The sequence below is a fragment of the Nicotiana attenuata genome, chromosome 2 (assembly GCF_001879085.1).
Source record: "Nicotiana attenuata strain UT chromosome 2, NIATTr2, whole genome shotgun sequence".
NCBI lineage: Eukaryota > Viridiplantae > Streptophyta > Magnoliopsida > Solanales > Solanaceae > Nicotiana > Nicotiana attenuata.
This window is the reverse complement of record NC_031990.1, coordinates 29,679,825-29,702,815: the sequence shown is the minus strand read 5'-3', so window position 1 is coordinate 29,702,815 and position 22,991 is coordinate 29,679,825. Positions and strand designations below refer to the sequence as shown.

At 38.0% G+C, this 22,991-nt stretch overlaps 1 protein-coding gene across 2 annotated transcripts in view; it reads left to right on the top strand.

Annotated features, from left to right (window-relative positions):
- LOC109206336 (serine/threonine-protein kinase ATM) overlaps positions 1–22,991 on the top strand; it is an 87,074-nt gene that overhangs the window by 3,339 nt on the left and 60,744 nt on the right. For both annotated transcript variants that reach the window (XM_019369168.1, XM_019369160.1), the window contains exons 8-26: positions 463–550; positions 837–940; positions 1,646–1,744; positions 1,958–2,014; positions 2,250–2,334; positions 3,856–3,930; positions 5,831–5,872; positions 6,002–6,072; positions 7,509–7,557; positions 9,152–9,223; positions 12,679–12,816; positions 12,916–13,005; positions 13,084–13,271; positions 13,497–14,097; positions 14,188–14,259; positions 14,357–14,509; positions 15,290–15,415; positions 15,547–15,674; positions 22,810–22,966. In XM_019369168.1, coding sequence (XP_019224713.1) covers positions 463–550; positions 837–940; positions 1,646–1,744; positions 1,958–2,014; positions 2,250–2,334; positions 3,856–3,930; positions 5,831–5,872; positions 6,002–6,072; positions 7,509–7,557; positions 9,152–9,223; positions 12,679–12,816; positions 12,916–13,005; positions 13,084–13,271; positions 13,497–14,097; positions 14,188–14,259; positions 14,357–14,509; positions 15,290–15,415; positions 15,547–15,674; positions 22,810–22,966 — 2,395 coding nt within the window. The remainder of the gene's footprint in view (positions 1–462; positions 551–836; positions 941–1,645; positions 1,745–1,957; positions 2,015–2,249; positions 2,335–3,855; positions 3,931–5,830; positions 5,873–6,001; positions 6,073–7,508; positions 7,558–9,151; positions 9,224–12,678; positions 12,817–12,915; positions 13,006–13,083; positions 13,272–13,496; positions 14,098–14,187; positions 14,260–14,356; positions 14,510–15,289; positions 15,416–15,546; positions 15,675–22,809; positions 22,967–22,991) is intronic.

Here is a 22,991-nt window from a genome sequence, read left to right as displayed (position 1 = left end):
TTATTTCCATCTGTTTCTGCAAATCCACCAACCGATTGTTATTGACTTGTCTGAGCTTCCAACCGATCTGAATCTGCAAACTCACCAACTCATTACAATTATTTATTTCTCTTCTTTATTCATTTTGGATGTCTGATTTTTGTTCAGTTTTCCTTATAATTCAAGCATGAAGAATGAGCTCCGTTGCTTCAATATTATGATTAGCTTTGATTCTGAAGGACCTCATATATGAACTTCTATTTGGGTTATGAGCTTGGGATAAAATGAAACTCAAGCTTGAGCTCGCTAGTCAGTCGGGTTTGATGGCATCTTGGTTCAAATGATAGCTGAGCAGAGTCAGAGTGCCCATAACTCAGCTCGACCCCGTTCATTTACACTGTGACGAGTTGCCATCTTTAAGTTTATAAGTTGTCTGATCTTATGATTTTTCTCAGTGTTTTAATGATGTTCCTTTCTGTACAGGAAAGACACAACCAGGGATGACAAATGTGGAAGCTTGACAAGCTCTCAGTGTGGTCTTATGGAGCTTGCAGCACTTGTCTTTTACCGGGTAGTTGTTTGTTAAATATTTCTTGTTCAACGTTGTGATCAGATGATGACGCTCTCTGTGAACTTTTAACTGTTCAATCTTATTTCATATGAAATTGAGTCAGATATCCCTTGGTACTTCTATAATTCTGGTATTATTATAGATTTTGGAAGGTTGAAATCTGTATATCAGATTCTTCGATTGTGGATCTAATGCGCATTTTTTGTCCCCTTAAAAAGTTCTTAACATTTGTAAGCAACTAGAGGTAACTAGGATGGCGTACTAACTCCGTGATTATGATTATCAGGCATGTCTTAACACACCTATAGCATCGTCATCTGAGAAACGACTTAGAAGGGAGCATGTTGTAGTCCAGATAAGGGAGAGGCTCTCAAGGGGAAAGTGGCCGTGGTATGTAATCCTGTGTGCTGTTCCTAGTTTTTGCCTCTAGCTATCTACATAGTGACATAAGTACATCAGTATTGCAACTTGGCAGATGTAGTATTTGGAAGGAGACCTTCCTATAGTTGCTCATGAGATTTTGTGGTCTATTGATAGTTTAATAATCAAAGCAGAAATTTGATTCTTTGTTCCATGATTCATCATATCTGTTACTGAAGGGCATCTAATGAGACAAGTTTGTTAGCAACACCCACCTTCTGACTTTTCCTCGAAGTCTTTTATATGCATAATCTATTTGTCACACATTATCAGACGTATATTCTGCTATTTCTTCATGATATTTTTGGAGAAAGCCTTCGGATACTTAATTATTCTATAATTTTGGTTGTGGTCTGTGCCATTTCCTCCTCTCATGTTGAGGTTGTCGGTAGGGGGGAGAAGTACAATTGTTGGAAGAGTCTTCACATTGATAAGGAGAAGGAAGCTTATTGTTCTTGTGATGCCCTTGTTTTTTTGGTACACTGTTGAGCGCTTCCCATAGAATTTATACTAGGCATTCAGACATGTCTGTTAGCATCAATTTCTGAAGACATTGATACCCCAATTGACCTGGTTGCCATAAATCTGTGTGAATTGATTGGTAGCACGATCAACTTATTCTTGAGACATTCCTTAAAATTATAAAGTTATTCACTTTGTATGTTTTGGCAATAGGCATGCAGCTTTCTGTTACCTCATCCACAATTATTATGGTCGCATAAAGAAGGATTTGTTGATCTATTGGTTTGAAGGTATATGTGCAAGCTTTGAAAGGTTAGTTTTCTGGTCCTTGTTTTGGATGCTTTGCCTTTTTTTTTTCTCTGTGTGTGCGTGTGTGTTGTAGCTTATGGATCTTGTGTCCTGTAAGAACATCTACTAATTTCTTCATGGTTACCTCCTTGTTATAGTTTTATAAATCTTTGCTTTTCGATCCTGTATATGAGTGTGTTTAAACTGCGGATCTGGCACTCTTTGTTTTCTTTTCAGGATAATAAATGATGCAAACATGGAGCATAGTTATGAAGGTCTCTTGTGGACATTGAGGTGTGTTCTGCCTGATTTTCATCGATATATTAGCTTTATTACGTTGTACTGGACATGTGGCACTGACTGGTCTTCTATTATATATTATCACTGTTTGTGTTACTTCCATTTACTGTTGGTAATTTCTAACTTTGATGGTACTGCTCCATAAGAATCTGCATTAGAATGCTAATATATAGGAGTACTCTGTTTCGTTCTTACATTTTCTTCTGAATTCTACCCTCAACCCATCTAGGAGTCTTCAAGGACTTTCTTTGATGCTGCGGTTTCCTGTTCCAGCACTGCAAACATCTTCAGAGTTGTCATCCACATTTAATGGGGTAACGGTCTGTTCTTTCAAAATGTGTTGGCATATTCAAGTTTTTGACACCTTGGTGACCTGTTTGGCCTTTTACTGTTAAATATAGAGAACTTTTTGTTGCCTTATAGCTGGTAAGATTGTTATTTGAATTATTTGTATTTTTGAGCTCTATCTTTCTTGTACTTGTGTGTTCATAGTTTGTCAAAAGCTGTTAACTAAGAACTTAAAATCGGGGAAAAATAGAACACAATTAAATGGTGCAAAGATAGAAAGATGAATTTTCTAATTCAAATTTGATGAAGTGACCTTTCTAACCTTTCTGCTTTTGGCAATTGGGGGGGGGGGGGGGGTTTGCAAGAGTGATAGACTTAACTTAAGTACACCAATTAGCTTGCTCTCACTTTTAAATGTTCTGGCTTTTGTCCTTGAAGTAGTTTTAAATTTGTGCTGTTGCTCTGTTTTTGGATTGAGACTCTTTATGAGTAATGTAAGAATGCTCTTTTCTTGATTATTCCATATTGTTTTCTTTTGAACTTGAGACAGATTTCTTTCCTAACCTTTATATGACTGCATAAGATGGAAGCTTCCCTGCCTAATCGTTTTTCTTTTATTGTCTTTGCTATTTTTCCCTTTTTTTTGGGGTCTCATGCTGGCATTTGCTTCGATTTCCTAAGACACAGTGGCAGAGTGGGCGATTAGCCTCTCACAGGGATAGTAGCTTGAGATATTCTTCCCTTTGCAGTCTAAGACCATCATGTCAGAAAGCGACTATTACATGGTTCTCTATCTCACCTCACTGATACGGGGTTTTCACTACAACATTAATAAAAATAACTTTACCCCCCAAAAAATTAGTGCTTCAGTTCACCAAAATCTAGCTTTCTCAGCTACAACATCTTATGCTAGGAAGAGACTTAATGAGCTTGCGATTTTGCATTTTATTAATTTGAAATACCATCTTATTGGATGAATTTCAGTAAGACACTGATAAAGAGCACACTCAGAAATGCTGTCTCATTTCTTATCCTTACCAAAAAAGAGATGCTGTCTCATTGTCCATTACGAAGATTTTTTACCTATGTTTAAATGCTGGAGTTCCGATTATAAGCTCAGTTCACACTGTTTACTAGAATTTTCTTTATTAAGTACACTAAATATTTTAACAGGATATTTTGTATAGAAGCCTTAATCAAGTTTATTGAAAAAAGATTTGCATGTGAAATCACAAGGATGGGAAGATTTAAGTAAGGTGGACGAACTATCAGTAAGTAGTTTATACCTGATTTAACAGCATGAAATACCCTGATTGGTGGGTTTTGCATTAGATGCTGAATTAGCAGCACAAGCTCGGGTGGCCCAATATTCAAATATCCTTGTGGCAAAAAGAGGAAAGAGGAACAAATGTTTCACTTACAAGTCTTTTTTTAATTGTTCACTTGGGGATTTGTGGTCCCTGGCAACCATTTTATTGGGACAACCCGATAAAATTCATCTATTTGTTTTTTTGGTTTAAGGATTTAGCTCTTGACTGTATTTGCAGGTTGAAACAGGTTGGCGTACGATATGGAACTGTGTTATTGGTGGTTTGCCCACATTCAGTACTTTTACAGCAGTTGTAAGTTGTGACTTCATTGGTCTTTTAAAGATGGAATCCTGTTTCTTTTTCTAGTATTTAGGTGTGGTATAATCTGGTAGCGTGCTTCCAAATACTCAAATATATTATTTCCAAATTTGATAAGGAAACACGAAAAGCCACATGTAGGATAGGTTTCAGAGGCTGGGCATGTAGAACTCAAAAGGTATCCATCAAGTAAACCAACTCATCTAGTGTCATGCTTTTTGCATCCCATTTTTTTGTGACACTATTTGACATCAATAAGCATGAAGGACTTAATTCAGTTTACATGTTATGTAATGTAAGGTGATAAACAGTATATTTTTTGTTAGAAGTGAATACAAAGTTAGTTTGATAGGATAAAACCATCGCATTGTGGTTACGGTTTAATTTGGTTAATAAATTAAGAATTCTTGAAACTGATCTGTGACAGGTCTTGGATGGTTCTGTTTATTTGTTCTTAGTCAGTTAGCTTCTTTTTGTTTTGTTTGATGAAGCTCGTCCTTAGTTTGTTGTTTAAGCCATGACTTCTCGTCCTTTAGCCTTGTACCGCTTACTCTTCTATTGGAAGAATCTTTTGCTGAAAGCAGTCATGAATATCTTTTGCTTCAATTACTAAAAGCTCATTAGTTCCATACTTCCATTTGCCCTGTACTCTGAATGACTAATGCAGTTGCAGTTACATAGTAATTATGATGTTTAATTTGCAAGGGCTTCTAAGTCTTAAGTACCAATGCTAAGTGATTTTCCTACAGATTTGGGAATGCTGAAGTACTTTAAATCTGAACATACTTTTATTTTCTTGATTTCTTCTCTGAATGTCGGATATCCTATTCAAACATTGCAGTGTAAATTAGGTGTTTTTAAGTAAAAAAAAAAAATGCAATTCAAGTGATTCTGACTCGGGTATTTAGAAATCAATTGTCTGCCTTTGTTGACTCCCGCAGTATCGATAGAGTTTTATGGATATTTATGTCAGGATGAGTATATATTCTTAAACTTAAGTTGCTTAAATGTTATTTGAGCAATGCAAGATTTTCTCTTATTTGCTGATTATTTCATATATCTGTCTTTTGTCTCTTCAAGTTTCTTTCTCTAAAAGCAACTGATTACTGTTCGTAGGAAAATGTCTGAAAGACTACGGAATCATTTTTTTAATAAGGTAATTAAATTTTGTTAACAATTGGGCTCCAAAATGCTTATATACAAGGAGTATACCAACAAATAGAAAACCTACAAAAAGATAAGGTTTTCTATGAATGACATCCAATCATCTGTAACATAACGGAACTTCTTGGGTGCACCAAAAAGCTATAAGGAATAAGAGGCTACTCCTCAATTGTACAAATTCATTACAACACCATCAAAAGCTCTCCTATTTCTTTCTCTCCATACGATCTACATAAGTGCAAGTGTAACAACATTCCACGCTCTGCATCTTGTCCTCCCTCTACCGCACTTCAAGCTGAAAAGAATTTCTTTGACAGTGCCTGGCATCACCCACTCAAGTCCAAACTGTCTCAGGATTTCCCACCATAGCCTCGAAGTACCTGACAATGTAGAAGAACTTGTCTTTGGTTAACGAGCCCTTCAAAGTCTGGTTTAAGAAAAATTGAACAGATGCCACAATGTACTTGGGATGCAAGTTCTCAACAAATAAGAAAGAAAAAAGTGATGCAAGTAACTTATCAGAACAGATTGGCTTCAACATATCTTCAGCCTGCACCACTGGTGGGAGAAAAACAAAGCAAATGAAATGTTTTCCATTAAAAAGTATATCTGATAAGTATTTAAGTTGTCTGCAAGCAGTTTTTTCTTGTGAAGAGAATATTCAGAGTTCTTAAGTCTAAGACAAGTTATTAGGCTACTTGTTTACTTTCTTGTTTCCATGTATGTGCAGGTGGATGCTGCATTAAGGCTACTTAGAAACATAATACTCAATGTGAGCACTATCCTTTTGCAGACTTGTGATATTTTTCTTGATTTGTTTCTGTTGGAATATTTGGAAGTCTTCCTCTTGTAGCATGTAGCTATATCAGTGTGTTAATGTCTTTGTTTCTTATTCTTTTAGGATAAAATTAATGCATACCTTGTGCCCCAAGACTTGTGGGATCTTCGATTACTTAAACGCGTGCCATCAATGTAAGTAATTCATTCTTTTCATATTATTATGGGAATTAGTATATGAGCCTACTGATGTCAGCATCATTTTGTTCTTTGGAATCTCGGATGTACTCTGGTAGCTTATTGTAAATGGTCCTGTTAAAATGAAAATTTAAGTGCACAGTGCTTATGAAAACACTTAGTCTATTGTGTTAGTCAACTTATTATTTGCAAATATTTTGTGTTAACTTCCACGCAAGAGAAATGAATCGAAAATCTCATTAAAGAGGTACTTCTTGAATTATCTTCACTCTATCTTTTCGAGGAAGCATTCTTGTAGCTTTTGGAGCTTAAACCTGCAATGAGCTATGATAAGAGTGGTATTACAACAATATACCATTCTGGAAGCCCTTAGGGTAGGTAGAAATGGGTCTATTATAAAGGTATCCTGAATCTGAACTAGAACAGCGAAGACTTGTGTGCTATCTATGCATGTCATAGAGGTAAAGGTACAAAAGGTTAAATTGAAATGTCTTATATAGGTAATAGTGCCCCTACCAGACAGTATATCTCGAAATTGGGCAAATTAATCTCTCAGATAGTCGCAGCATGATGGTTATGTTGAAGGACTGAGTTTCTTCAGAGTTCACTGTTACTGCTTGCTTCCCAAAAAAATGAATAAGGATGATCTCTGAGGAATATGAGCTTATAAATAAGTGCTCAAGTAGGTTTGTCTTACTAATTGACAGAAGAATCCTTGTAGAATGGGCTTGGATATGAGTGTCGTCTGTCAAAAAATGAGCGTCGTCTGTTATAAAAGATGAAATGTGAAGGTTGGTTAGTAAATGGTTATATTTCAGACATTGTTGATGATGTGTTTGCGACCTTGATTGTTCAACATGGTCATAGCTCCCTTATAGAAATGTCTGTACCATATTAGAATAAAGAAAATTCTGTTAGTGAAAGAAATTATGCATATTTCTGGGAACATCTGTGCTTTACTAAATATAGTTCAACAGAATGTTTACTTAGTATAACTCTCTAATCTCACCACAAATGTCACAATGAAATGATAAAACCACCTCCTTATCAAGGAGAATCGATAAACCACCAAGACTCCCAACCACTTTGTACCAGAGGAGCATAGAATTTCATTCTGCCCCATATCTTGGGGGCCTTTAATGTTATTTGAGGATTCTAATAGGTTTTACAACATTTACTGCGTGTAATGCGACATCTTTTGTGAGAGCAAAATTAAATTCACATAAATAGAGACCTTAATTCCTGGTTTTCTTAGTATTTAATGGACTAGACTCTCTTCTTTTATGTCCTCTGAGATTATATGATTATTCTATGATGTATATTTGAAGTAGTTTGATCACTTATGCAACTTTTGACTTGAAGTATTTTATTTGTTGCTCTTTTTGATCTGCACTGATTTTGCTGTCTTGTCATCTTTCCGCTTCGATTTTCAGATCTGTTTTGTGCTTCATTTTGTGTTACTTTTCAAGGAAAGGCTATCAAGTAAGTGCTCCTCTAATAAGTTCATTCTGATTTTGCTTTATATTCCTCTTCGGTTTTCCGACGAGGGCTGCTATTCCATCTTTACTAGTTTTATATCCTATAAATAGTTATACAATGAAGGCTTCTTTTTGATAAGTCAACATGTCAAAAAACAATTTAGTTTGTTTATTGTATCAGCACCAAGGATTTTGTAATTTCTGATACATTTGCACAGAGGATTTTATTATACTTTGATAAGTTAGCAAGAAGGGTTTTCTAGAAGGAAAAAACTACATTTACAGATGAACTTCTGAAAGACGAATCATCTAATGGGAAATAGTAGATACAAGAATTTGCTTCATCTGTTCCTTATCCCAAAAAAAAAAAAAAACCAAAATTTGATTCATCTGCAGAAACCTTTTAATACTAAGCCAATTAAGTGAAAGATGCAGTGTTTTCAGAGGCTCATTTGACGTGCACTTAAGCCTTGAAGCTCAGGGTAGGCGCTTCGCCTCACTTAAGCTGCTTTAGTGTGGACAAGGCACTGCAACGTGCGCTTAATTGCTCATAAATTGTATCCTGAATAGAGCTGTACTAGACAATAAATACGATTGGCAAAAAATATATATTAATCATTTGATTGTCAAGGAAATTATTATGAATTAAGTTGTCGCTTTTTCTTTGTTGCGCCTTTTTTTTAACTAAAACTCACACTTTAATTGCGCTTTGCGCTTAAAGCCCGAATAGACCTGGAGTGCTTTTTAACAGTTTTTTGCTTTTGACAATGGAAATATGACTTGCATATGCTCTACCAGATTTTGGTCATCCTCGGAAGTCTCTCATATTAGGCTAACAAAGTGATAACAGCCACGATGAAACAACAATGGAACTAAAAGGCCTATTCGTAGGATATTTAGTGCTCTTTCTTCTTAATGTTTTAGAGATTCTCTGTTAGCGAGCAGGGAATACATTTTTTTGTAGTTTTAGGGTTCAGTTACCAGGATGGGATAGACAAGGATATCCCATGGGATTAGCTGTCCCACCTTCTATATGGGATAGCTAATCCCACCATTTTAGTACAAAATGATTCCCGGGACTAATTAATACTCATAACCAAACGCCGGATAAAATAATCCTGCATTTTATCCCGGAATTATTATCCCTTATCCCACCAACCAAACTATCCCTTAGATCATTGCTATCCATGTTTTAGAAAGCTAGCATAACTACCCTGGTGGAGCCACACTGAAGTAAAGGTTGTAGATTTGAACTTTCCATTTAATTTGGCTAGTTAAAAAGTAAAACAAAGGCTCTAGGACAGGCTTTGTTCTCATGTAAAGGGGATTGATGTAGCGTATATGTGGCCTTAATAAACTCAAGTACCATGGTGAATTTAGGCTTTTGTCAGATTGATTTAGTAGTGTATCTGGGAGCTTCTCTTCTTTGAACTCTCAACATTTAACATTCTGACAATTTGTATTGACCTTTTTCCATGGTTGGTGGTTTATATAGTTTTGCTTTATTGTGCATTGAAGATGTGTTTGGGAAAATTAACTTGCTCAGCTATATCTTCTTTTATTCCTGTCTTTTAAAATAGTATCTTCTTTTCCTGTAGGGTGATCTTAGAGACGCTTTATATTTGAGGCAAAATCTTTTGAGAGCTGTTTTGGCTGTTCCTTTCTGGAAGGTTTGTTATATTATACTGTTATATGTTTGTAAGATAGTTAGTAGTTTTGTAAATAAGTATAGTCCCACATGGAATAGGAGAAGAGTAGGTATTGTGTATTGTTATAAATAGGGTTCTTGTATTATAGTTAACACACATCAATAATATATTTTTCCCGTGTATTATTCCTCACACGGTATCAAAGCGTGAGTGAGACACATCTGGGAAAGTCAGACAGTCGCCGGGCGTCAAATTCTGGCGGCTTTCTAGGGCTGATTTACGTCAGATCAGTCTCTGTTGGTGTTGTGCGAAAACCAATACCCCCACAGGGCCCCAGTCTCCCAGACCAAACCCCAATAATAACCTCCGGCAACCGACTCCTCACGCACTCTCACGCACCAATTAGAGGACAAATTTTCCGGCGAGATCTACTCCACGCGCCAGCGCGTGGAGCCTTTTCTGGCCATTTTTTGAAAAAATTTCTTCAGGACAGTGTGATCGCTCAGTGATTCCGAGCCTACTCTTCTCCTATTCCATGTGGGACTATACTTATTTACATAACTACTAACTATCTAACGTATGTTATTATCCCTTTTTTGTGGATAAAGTAAATATTTTGTTGATGTTTTAGGGTAATGAAACATCGTATACAAGTTGTATACTAATGATAAGGAACCTGCATAAAAATATTTTTCTCCAATCTCTACCAAAAGACAACCAATTGTCTATATAAATAGGGATCTTTTGGATGCACCAAAACTTAATGAAAAACAAAAGAGATGTCCTAATCTGTGCAAGATCATATTCACCCTTTTGGACGCGCGTCTGTTCCTTTCCTTTAAAGCACCCACATAAGTGCATTTATCTTTTAGCTGATTTTGGCCAACGATGGTGACTGAAAATGTGAAGAACATGAAAGGTGCAAGATTGTATTTCATGATTCTCCTACTCATTTGATGTTGTTCCTGGTACGCTTATCCTTACCCCATTTTCGGAGCATCTAATATTTTGTCTTTTGAAAGCCTACATAGGCACAGCAAATGTGTTAGAGCTGGACTCCATGATTGATTTTCTCAGCTCTTTATACATATTGTAGCACTTTTGGATGTACATCTCACCAGCATTATCTTTTTGCTTGTTTACATAAAAAAAAATACATTTGTTACCTATTATAAAAAAAAGCATGTTTTTCTGCAAAGGTTATAGCATCTGACCTTTTGTCTTTATGTTTGCCTCAATTATTTTAGTAGTACGCAATTTATCGATACCAAAACCCCATATAGGAAAGCAGTTTGAAAGAATATCTTTCTACATAAGCATTCCAATCTTACATGCTTGGGTTAATAATGTTTGCACCAAAACTATGCCAAAAAAAATAAAAAAATAAGACCTCCATCTTTATTTGAAACAAGGTCTCCGCATTAAAAGCTTGATGATTCCTTTTTCTCACTCTAGTCCAGATTGCTGCTAGAGGAGTCACTTCCAATGCTCTATTTCTTACTGTTGTTTACTATTTGAGTTTCTGACATTTAAGTAAAGCCCTGTATTTGGAATTACACAGCGAATACCCGAAATAATTTCTGGATAAGAAAAAATATCTGGATCTAACTCCACATGTTGTGACGACTATGGAGTGAAAGAGTAGTTTGATCTACACAACTTCCCCTGCTTCTTTACGTTTGTAACACCCATTTACATGGTTTCTTAATCAAGTTAATGGCTAACACACTTTTGTGTATATTTTGGACTATTTGGCTAGAGAGGAATAGAGCTTGCTTTGATGGACAGCAAGATCATATTGTTAGAGTTAGAAGCAAGTGTTTGCATAATCTGTTTATTTGGTGTAAGAGTAGTCTGATTGATAGTACTGATCATTATATTGACTTCTTGGAGTTACTAGGGAAATGCTGTAATTGAGTAATTGACTGTATGGTTATTCCCAGCAGTCTTTGGTTGCTTTCTTGTCCTGTCTTGATACTTGATTAATAAACCTTTACCTTATTAAAAAAAACACCCATGTTGGGTGCTTTTCCACGGTACCTCATTAGTGGTATTTACATGGTCTTGTCCTTTCCTTCCTTAGATGTTCCAGCTGTTAAGTTGGCTTTTCTCCCAATTGTTCTTGGAGCCCTCCTATTCCACTGTTTGGGAAGGGTAAATCTTTTCTCCCTATTAGTAGGTTTGACTTCATACTGAAGCAAAACCCCTCTAGTGCTCCTTCAATATCCAGGAGTTGCTCTCTTTCCCATAATGTAGATGAAGTCAAATGAGTAGCTCCTTTTTCTCCTAACCATGCAAAGCCTACTGATGCTTCCATCCAAAATCACTATACCTCCTTCCCTCTTTGATGTATTCCCTATCCAGCTACCCTGATTTTGCGAGATGAAAAAGGCTGCTGAATTTCTCTTTTTCCAAAGGCAATCTCATGGTTCAGAATGTTCTTAGAATGTAATCCTACTTCCCTCCCTTACCTTCAACTGGATATTTTTTTTTAATCTTTCATACGCTATCGTTCATTTCTTTTCGTTTTGGGTTCCATAATGGTTGGCAATGACGTTGAATTCTTCACAATCCACTTCTAACCTGATCTTTCAGCCACTGATCTCCTCTATGACATCTCTTCCTCCATCCAGACCTTCCCTCCCATGAAATCTCAATTAATCAGTCATATCTCTCACCCGCAGACGACCACCCTTATTGTAAGAGGTAACCTTTGCTCCATGGGATGATATTTTGTTCACTTCATCTAATGGAGAATTTCCCTGAAAACGTTCGTTTATATCTGCCACATTAGCTGGGAAGTTGAGCAGATATGTTAATAAGTAGGGAACTAGAGAATCTGCTTTTGATTAGGGCAGTTTCCTCCTATGCAAGAGAATTTTGTTGCTGACTTGCTAATCTTTATATCTGGAGCACTGGGCTCCATGCTGTCCTTTCTTTGTAACTGGTTCCCATTGGCAGTTCCGAAAAATGTGGAGGGAAGAGAACCCACCTTGCTTCGAGCAATCTGTACAAGGTTGAGATAAAATGGCACTTCTCCCTCTACTGCGTTTGAGATAATCTTCTTGTGTCTGACTTCTTGAAGCCAAATCAGTGTCCCTCTTTGATGTCTCTATTGCCCATCCTCTAGTGAGCCATTTATCAGCCCCTAGAACCTGACTGAAACATGAGAAAATTGATCATGCTCTCCACTTGGGCGGCAAAACCCTTCTTTCTCATAATAAACTCCAGGATTCTCATAATGTTAACAAACCCCAGTTAACATGGTAATATGCTTCCTTAAAAACAAGTGCACCTGAAATTCCAGGATCCTCTCCTTCCAATCTGAAGTCAATCCACTCATTGAAAATCAAAGGGGCATCAACATATTGCTTCAAGAGTCTTAAGACATTATGGCACAATGATGTTGCATGTTCTCTGCAAAAGCACAAGTTGTTTTGGTTATAATGGTGGTGCTTGACTGTTTTCACATGTAGGACTGTTCAATGTTGAATAAACAGCTGGTTGCTATATTGCCTACAGCTGTTTATGTTCTCTGTACTGGTGGTACACCATTGCTAGATAAAGGACTTTCCCAGTCACACTATGTTCCTGAAACTCTGAATGATGTGAAGGTATATATTGTTGTTTTTGCATAACTTTATGCTTATACTATTCTCTCTCTCATGAATACTGTTAAGTTGACTAAGATGCTGAAATGGCCATTGTTGTAGGTCGAAGATCATACACATGAAAGTGAGCATGAATTTTTTGAATGCTCCGTTGAAGTTCTTGCAAGAATTGGACATGAATCTGATCTGGAGGTGCGACACTCTTTTATTGTGTTTTCATCTCTTTGTGGTCAAAGTACTTCATCTCTACCGTCTTTTAACTGGTTTCAGGACGTTCAGTCACCTGGTTGCCAAAGCATACGTCTTCCCCGGCAGATCAGAGATCCACTTTGTCACGAAGTCGAAAATCACATTCTTGAAATTATAAAAGATGAAGAACATGAAAAGATGCTTCTATCTGATGTCATCTTCCTCTGTGCTATTTTATCAAACTTCATGTATTGTTCATATAGTACAAGGTCTGTCCTTTTCGATTTAATGTTTGCATGATTCAGTCTTAGTCTTAGTGATTGTCTCTGATAATGATGTTAATACATTGATTTCCATACTGGTATATCGTCGGCGGAACTGATTATTGGCATTGTCTTTTTGCCCTCTGCTTTTAAGTTTCATCTCTTGCTTGCAATGGAATGCCTTCATTAATCTTTCTATTTGTGTTGGCTTCATGTGCTGTTCACTCTTAGGCTAGGAGAAGAAATTGTGCCTTGCCTTGCCACTCTGAGTCAATATGTGTCGAAGTTGTTGGATCGAGCTGCTTCTATCTTAGAGAAAAGTTATGACGACCTCGTTTGTGGTTTGTCGGGTTCAAGGTCAATATTTGACACAATTGGGACCATTCGTGTGTCCTTTGAAAGCTTTCTATGCTCCCCATTGTTTAATGAGATGCAAAACGACAACAGCATAGACGTACTAGCTGCAGTAATTCAATCTGTGGAGAGGATTCTGAAGGTTCTTGCTAAACTGTATGAAGGATCCTCAAGTAGTGGAAGTAATTTTCATTCAAAGAGGGACGACCTTGACTCTTCTGCATCTGTTTCTAGTCACGATTCTCATCCAGTAAATAGCCGTACTAGTATGATCATGGACATGGAGTTGGATGTGAACATTAGTTCCAAAGATACTGATGCTGTAAAAATTGGGGGAAAACCTACTGCCGAAATATTGGCTTCGTCTGTAAATCAGAGAATGGAAGTCGTATCAATCATCACAAAGTTCTTTTCAGCTTTACCATTTCATACATGGGATGTCATGTTTGAGCTCATGGAGAAAGAAAGTGATCCAAGGGTAATCCTATTGGAATTTTTTTTTCTGGAACTGTTTCTTGACGATATTGCATTTTGTTGAGTATTTTGCGAACTTTTGATTTTTAATTAGGTCCTGGAAGTAATCATACACCGCCTTTGTCAACATCCTCATTGGTCTTCCAGCGGAAAGTTCTTAAATTTGGTAATGTGGCTCTTTGATGTTTATTTGTCTTAGTTATTGCAAGTTATTTATGCTTTTGAAAACTCTGATAATTACTTAGTTCTTCTTTTCTTTGCAGGTTACATCCTTAAATGATTTCTTAGACATTCAGGCAAATCTCAAGGTCCAGTCTCTGAATGTGCTAACTGCCATCTGCAGTTTGTTGGAGAGTCTTCTATCCTGTGATGATGTTGCAAAGTTCAAAAAGAGTCGGGAAAAATTACCTGAAGAGGTATAATAGGTGTATCTTAGATTTTTCTGCATATTACACGGTGCTAAATGTAGTTCTAGTTAAACCAAGTTATGTATTCGAAAGCAAGTTCCTATATGACGTGCTCCTTAGAGCTCTTTCCTGTAGTGTACACTGGTAATGCTTCTCCGCATGTTTGCTTTTACCATTTTAAGGCCTTTTCGGATTGTATAGTATGCAAAATTCCATTCTTGATCATCGTGTACTTCGTATCAAGTAAAATTCGATAGGATGAAATGATACACAGACAATCCGGATGTCTTGGATAGGAAGATACTTAATTGCTGCAGGGTCAACAAGTTTGGACCTCTTTAGCGAATAGTTCACAAACTTACAATAGGTTACAACAAGGATTCTGAAGTGTAGAAGAAAAGAAAATCCTACATATGAGATTTACCGGTAAAAGAAAAAGCTGAAGGATACCGGTCTCATGGTTTCAAACATTGGTTGGCATGAAATGGAAGAATATCTATCAAAGATAACCTGCCAGAACTTCCTCCTACAAAAGTGCTGGTTAATTTAATGCCTCTTTTTTCGTTCTTCTTCTGAAATAGATGCTCCTTTACAGTCCAAACTGCTAGATCTGTGATGCAGCTTAATGTCTTATTCACATAACGTTTTAGTATTTTTTTTTTCTTTCAATTGGGGGGAAAGCTGTTTTCCTTTCTGTTATACTTATCTACTTTCTTGAACAATAGAATCTCTTTTCTTGTTATTAACAAAACTTTCTCAAATTGCATGTCCTGTGAAATGGAATTATAGGGCTTGATTTCTCTTGGAGACCTGGTGAACAAAATTGCAGACAGCGACCTCTTTGATTGGGTTGGCCGGACCAAGCTTATTGATTGCATTTGCAATTTCATTTTAGTGGATCCTCAAATTGGTCAGGTATCACCTTCTAAAATCTTGATAAAGAAAGACTGGAACGAGATCACTTTTCCTTTTTGTCTAGTTTCAGTTTAATTTTTGATCTACAAAAACATATTCTCTTTCATGATACCTGCTTCAAATTTGAGCAGTCTATGATTGAAAAGCTGCTGGTGATGCTTCGGGATCCTGATTATCGAGTTAGGTTATGCTTTGCTCAACGAGTTGGTGTGCTTTTCCAAACTTGGGATGGTCATTTTGAACTATTCCAGGACATATGGTACGATGCTTGGTTTTCTTTTGCTTTTTGTTGCATTATTACCTTTTTAGTCTGTCAAACTAACTGATTGGCCAGACTTAACTTATCCTAATAAATCTCAAGTGAGCATGGTTATCACACAGTCAATTATATTTTTGCATAGAGTTGTTTGAAAGTTACTCAAAAGTTGATTGAAGACAATGTTCATAAAAAAGGTCACTCAAAAGTTTAATAAGACAAATTACTGTGAATTTGCATGGGTATCTTTCTAACTTATGCATGTTATAAGCCTTCCCTACTTAAATTAAGTACTTGGGCATGTAACTTTGGTTGGAGTAAAGCATGAACCCCAATTTATTTTATGCTGTTAAATAGAAATAAGATATTGATTGTAATCTTTGCCTGGAGAAACTACAAACTATTGCATCTACCCCTTTAAAGAGCCCTACCATTTTTTTTTTGAAGCAAGCACATCTGCTTACAGTTAAAGAAAATATATGCAGATTGAAAGCTTTACAATGATTTCCTAAATCTACTGTTATTCACCTTTTGTTTGTTGAAATAGTAATTTTCCTTTTCCCTTGATTTGATAAATTCTTTTCAATTAATTTTGTAATGCCTAAATGGGTCTATGGAATTAGAAAAAGAGATTCAAATAAAATTTGGGCTGAAGTCCTTGCTTAATCAAGGAGACATGACTGAGCGGAGGAAAAACTATTTAATGTTTGTTTATCTTTCACTTATCAGGAATTATGAGTTATCATTTATTAGCATTTGTCATTGTCTTTATCTCCTACGCAAGGTTTCACTGCCATTTCCATCTGCAAAGTGGATCCAATAAGGCTTTCTATGCTTAATTTTACTTTAAGGTAGTTTTTGGGGGCCTAGGTGGGGAAAGATGTATCACTGGATATCATTACTCACTGCTCAACACTCAACAGAGGGTGATTTGGCACAATTGAAGAATAGCCTCTTATCCCTTATTTCTTGTTGGTGCATCCATGAGGGTCCTTTATGTATTGTAGATTGGATGTCGTTCATAGGAAACCATATCTTTGTGGGTTTTCTTTTTGGTATACTACTTGTATACGGGTGTTTCTGCACATGTGTGCAATTAAATCTTATCACTTTGTCCCAATAAAAAACACGGAATATGCATGTTTAGAAGTTGAAGTTGCACTTTTTCTTTCAATTGGAAGTGTTTGTGAAAGGATCTTAGATCCAACCCAAAAAATTTAATGTAATAGGTGGAGTAGCCCAAGACCTTATAATGTCATTCGAGATGTTATATATGCCTTACACCATCCCACATGTAATCAGTTGTAGGGTTTACATGTGGAATGATTTTTTTCCTAGTTCTTTTGTGGTTAATGAGTTCAAATTTTAAGAAAGCTCAATAGGCATAAGGGCGGGGCTGGTGTAGAGAGCAACTCAAGAGGCTGAAGCAGGGGTTTGGAGTCGAGAAAGTACGCTTAGAAGTGGGCTTGAAGCAAAGTTAATGATTTAATGGTTTGAGTTGATAGATATGCTTAGAGAGAATAGTTGTAATAATGACCTTACTAGTGGAAAAATTGGCTTACAAAAGTTCGGCTCTGATGCCGTGTAAAAGAAGAATATGAGCATCCAATTGGCAATTTTAAGACAATATGTGGAGTGGCCCAAGACCATTATAAATTCCTTTTTGGAAACCCTTACACACTGTTGTATATCTTTAAAAAAGTGCAATGGAAGATGTTAGAATAGTCATGTAAATAGGAGTAAATAAATAACCCTAATCCAATATATATTAGGAGTAGGACATGTTATGTGTGTATATATATAGGACTCATTGTAACATATGTCAATACATCAATAATATATTTTCTCCCGTGCTTTCTCACATGGTATCAGAGCTACGGTGAGAAATTTATCGTTGTGCGTCATTCCAGCGATATCCGGGAAGAAAGAACTCAGTCACCGTGCAATTTTCCGGTGACCTAAGTGACTTATTGCGTCAAAGTCACTAATTAACAGTGTTGTGCAAAATCCAACACCACCACAAGGTTCCCAAGAGAGATCCGACCAAACCCCAGAAAAAATCACCGGAAAACAGTCACCCACGTGCCGTCACGCGCCTGTCGGAGCACTGTTTCCAGCGGCGCGTCTGTCCCACGCGCCGGCGCGTGAGACCCCTTCCTGTCAGATTTCGGCTTCGCTCCTTCAGGACAGTTGGATCGCCCTGCAATTCCGAGCCTGTCCATATTTTTATTTTTTAATTCCGACCACTTTGAGTTTTTCCGGCGACTACACTGATTTTTCCGGCAGCTACAGTACTTTTCCGGCAAACACAGTGTTTTCTTCATCTGTTTCAGAGAATTTTCAGTTGATTCTTTTTGTTATTTGGTGATAATCCAACCATGTCTTTGGGAGTCGATGCTTTCGGGTCTAGAAACCCGGGTTCTGGCAGTTCCGGTGTTATGATTACCTCAGAACCTTTAATGGGAGGTTCAAACTACTTAGATTGGGCTTCATCTGTCGAGTTGTGGTGTAAAGGTCAAGGAGTTCAAGATCATTTAACAAAAAAGGCTAGCGAAGGTGATGAAAAGGCCAAAACACAGTGGGAGAAGGTCGATGCTCAGTTATGTAGTATCCTGTGGCGATCTATTGATTCTAAGTTGATGCCTTTGTTCCGTCCATTCCAAACATGTTATTTAGTTTGGGAAAAGGCTCGTAATCTATACACTAATGACATATCTCGTTTCTATGATGTAATATTGCGAATGACAAGCTTGAAGAAACAGGAATTAGATATGTCTACTTACTTGGGACAAGTTCAGGCAGTCATGGAAGAATTTGAGACGTTGATGCCAGTTTCTGCTAGTATTGAAAAACAACAAGAGCAACGACAGAAGATGTTTCTAGTTCTTACACTCGCTGGACTCCCTAATGACCTTGATTCAGTACGTGACCAGATTTTGGCTAGTCCAACCGTCCCCACAGTTGATGAGTTATTCTCTCGATTACTTCGCCTTGCTGCAGCACCTAGTCACCCAGTGAGCTCATCACAGACACTTGACTCATCTGTCCTCGTATCCCAATCAGTGGACAATCGGGCATCTCATACTATGGAGAATAGACGAGGAGGAGGTCGTTTTGGAAGATCTAGACCCAAGTGCTCTTATTGTCATAAACTTGGACACACTCGTGATGCATGCTATTCTTTACATGGCCGCCCAACCAAAAATGCTCATGTTGCTCAGACTGAGACTACAGGTAACCCGGGATTTTCTTTATCTGAAGGGGAGTATAATGAGTTCCTTCAGTATCGAGCAAGTAAGCAGACATCTCCACAAGTAGCTTCTGTTGCTCAGACTAATACTTCTGTTGCTGGTAATTCTTTTGCTTGTGTTTCCCAGTCTAGTCCTCCTGGACAATGGGTTGTGGACTCAGCCGCTTCTGATCATATCTCTGGTAATAAATCACTTTTGTCAAATATTGCGTATTCACAGTCTCTTCCCACTGTTACTTTAGCCAATGGGTCTCAAACCAAAGCAAAAGGAGTTGGACAAGCGAATCCCCTACCCTCTGTCACTCTAGATTCCGTTCTCTATGTCTCTGGCTGTCCTTTTAATCTTGCATCTGTTAGTCGTTTGACTCGTGCCCTCCATTGTGGTATATATTTTATTGGTGATTCTTTTATTATGCAGGACCGCAGTACAGGGCAGACGATTGGAACAGGACTTGAATCAGAAGGGCTTTACTACCTTAACTCCCTAAAATCCTCCAAGGCATGTCTAGTTACAGATCCTCCGGACCTAATTCACAGACGTTTAGGACATCCAAGCTTATCCAAGCTTCAGAAGATGGTGCCTGGTTTGTCTAGTTTATCCACATTAGAGTGTGAGTCATGTCAGCTCGGGAAACATACCCGAGCCTCCTATCCTCGTAGTATTGAGAGTCACGCAGAGTCTATTTTTTCTTAGTTCACTCTGATATATTGGTCCTAGTAGAGTCAAGTTCAACCATTGGGATTTCGTTATTTTGTTAGTTTAGTTTTAAATGATCATTCAAGATGTACTTGGAATTTTTCTCTAATGAAAGATACGTTCCGAGTTTGTTTTCTATATTCCAGAATTTTTGGTGCTTGAAATTAAAAAATCAATTTGGTGTTTCCATTCGCACTTTTCGGCAGTGATAATGCCTTAGAATATTTATCCTCTCAATTTCAGCAGTTAATGACTTCTCAAGGAATTAATTCATACAGACCTCTTGTCCTTATCCCCTCAGCAAGAATGGGGTTGCAGAGAGAAAGAATGAGGCATCACTCATTGAGACTGCTCGCACACTTCTCATTGAATCTCATGTTCCGCTGCGTTTTTGGGGCGATGTCAGTTCTCACAGCTTGTTATTTAGTTAATCGGATGCTTCCTCTCGCCATCCAAGAACAGATGACCGGTATGCCAGTATTGTTTCCCCCAATAACCCGTATATCCCGCCGGGAAAGATAAGTTAGCTCCTCGTGCTCTCAAGTGTGTCCTTTCCTTGTTTATTTCTCAGTGTTCAGAAGGGATATCGTGTACTTTGGCACTTGATCTTCGTAGGTAACTTTATGTCCCTCTGACGTCACATTTTTTGAGTCTAAACCTTTCTTTACCTCTCTGATTTCCCGACCCCCTTGATATATTTGAGGTCTTACCTATACACGACCTTTAAGGAGTCTACTATAGCTCCTCCTTCACCTTCCGCCACAGAAGTCCTTACCCGAGTCTCCTATAGCCTCCTCCTTCACCTTCCGCTATAGAAGTCCTATCCATTCCAACCGTTGAGGAGTCTAGTGCCACAGGAACACCACTTTTGACATATCATCGTCGTCCGCGCCCAGCATCAGGTCCAGCTGATTCACGTCCTGCACCTGACCTTGCTAATACTGCGGACTTGTCTCCTCTTAATCAACCGATTGCACTTCGGAAAGGTATACGGGCCACCCTTAATCCTAATCCCCATTATGTCGGTTTGAGTTATCATCGTTTGTCATCACCCTATTGTGCTTTTCTATCTTCTTTGTCCTCTGTTTCCATCCCTAAGTCAACAGGTGAAGCATTGTCTCATCCAGGATGGCGACAGGCTATGATTGACGAGATGTCTGTTTTACATACGAGTGGTACTTGGGAGCTCGTCCCTCTTCCTTCAGGTAAATCTACTGTTGGTTGTCGTTGGGTGTATGCAGTCAAGGTTGGTCCGGATGGTAAGGTTGATCGTCTTAAGGCTCGTCTTGTTGCCAAAGGATATACTCAGATATTTGGGCTCGATTACAGTGATACCTTCTCTCCTGTGGCTAAGATAGCATCAGTCCGCCTTTTCTATCCATGGCTGCTGTTCGCCATTGGCCCTTCTATCAGCTGGACATTAAGAATGCTTTTTTACACGGTGACCTTGAGGATGAAGTTTATATGGAGCAACCACCTGGGTTTGTTGCTCAGGGGGAGTCTCGTGGCCTTGTATGTCGCTTGCGTCGGTCACTTTATGGTCTAAAGCAGTCTCCTCGAGCCTGGTTTGGTAAGTTCAGCACAGTTATTCGAGAATTTGGCATGATTCAGAGTGAAGCTGATCACTCTGTATTCTATCGGCATTCTGCCTCGAGTCTCTGTATTTATCTGGTGGTCTATGTTGACGACATTGTTATTACCGGCAATGACCAGGATGGTATTACTAAATTGAAGCAACATCTCTTTCAACACTTTCAGACTAAGGATCTGGGCAAACTAAAGTATTTTCTGGGTATTGAGGTCGCTCAGTCTAGCTCAGGTGTTGTGATCTCACAACGAAAGTATGCCTTAGATATTCTTGAAGAGACAGGAATGACAGGTTGTAGACCGGTTGACACTCCGATGGATCCGAATTCTAAACTTATGCCAGGACAGGGGGAGCCTCTTAGCGATCCTGCAAGATATAGACGGTTGGTTGGTAAATTAAATTACCTTACAGTGACAAGACCTGACATTTCCTTTTCTGTGAGTGTTGTGAGTCAGTTTATGGATTCTCCGTGTGATAGTCATTGGGATGCAGTTGTTCGCATTCTTCGGTATATAAAATCAGCTCCAGGCAAAGGTTTATTGTTTGAGGGTCGAGGCCATGAGCAGATCGTTGGATACTCAGATGCTGATTGGGCAGGATCACCTTCTGATAGACGTTCTACGTCTGGATATTGTGTCTTGGTAGGAGGAAATTTGGTGTCCTGGAAGAGCAAGAAACAGAATGTGGTTGCTCGGTCTAGTGCAGAAGCAGAATATCGAGCGATAGCTATGGCGACATGTGAGCTAATTTGGATCAAACAGTTGCTCAAGGAGTTGAAATTTGGTGAGATTAGTCAGATGGGACTTGTGTGTGATAATCAAGCTGCTCTTCATATTGCGTCAAATCCAGTGTTCCATGAGAGAACTAAACACATTGAGATTGACTGTCACTTTGTTAGAGAAAAGATACTCTCGGGAGATATTGCTACAAAGTTTGTGAAGTCGAATGATCAGCTTGCAGATATTTTCACCAAGTCCCTCACTGGTCCTCGTATTAACTACATATGTAACAAGCTCGGTACATATGATTTATGTGCACCAGCTTGAGGGGGAGTGTTAGAATAGTCATGTAAATAGGAGTAAATAAATAACCCTAATCCAATATATATTTGGAGTAGGACATGTTATGTGTGTATATATATAGGGCTCATTGTAACATATGTCAATACATCAATAATATATTTTCTCCCGTGCTTTCTCACAGAAGAGATATTGAGGTCTGAAATTTGTGAAAACTGGAAGAAGGAATGAGCAAAATTTCAATGAATGAAAAGGGTATTAGAGAGGCGGGGAGGGGACAACTTCTTTCCTGTTTCATTGTCAAGCTGATAATTCTTGATCGTTCTAATTTTACTTTAGTAGTTTCTCTTATTAGCATCTTTCATCCTCTTTTGTCTCTAGTAAGCTGGTCAATTTGGAGTTGCATTTTGAGCATTTACCTGGAAAACATCCATTACATCTTTTACACAGTTTCAGTTTATAGGTTTATTTTTCTTCAGACCATTCTCTTTCACAATTGTTAATATTTTGTCTCTCTTCTGTTAGCACTTGAGTTCGTGAATTGTTTAGCATTTCAATTATTCACCTAAAATTTGCTGTTCCAGTTCAAATTTTGGCACAAAGCTTGTGACTTGCTCCAGAGAGAAACTGGTGATGGCGAAGGAGGTTTTAGCTGCTGGTCCTCAGCCTCGTACCATATTGGAAACGATAATTGTAACCCTAGCTCATCTTGCGCTGCACAGTGAAAAAATTGAATTGGAGGTATTCACGAGGCAGGTTTTGCTTG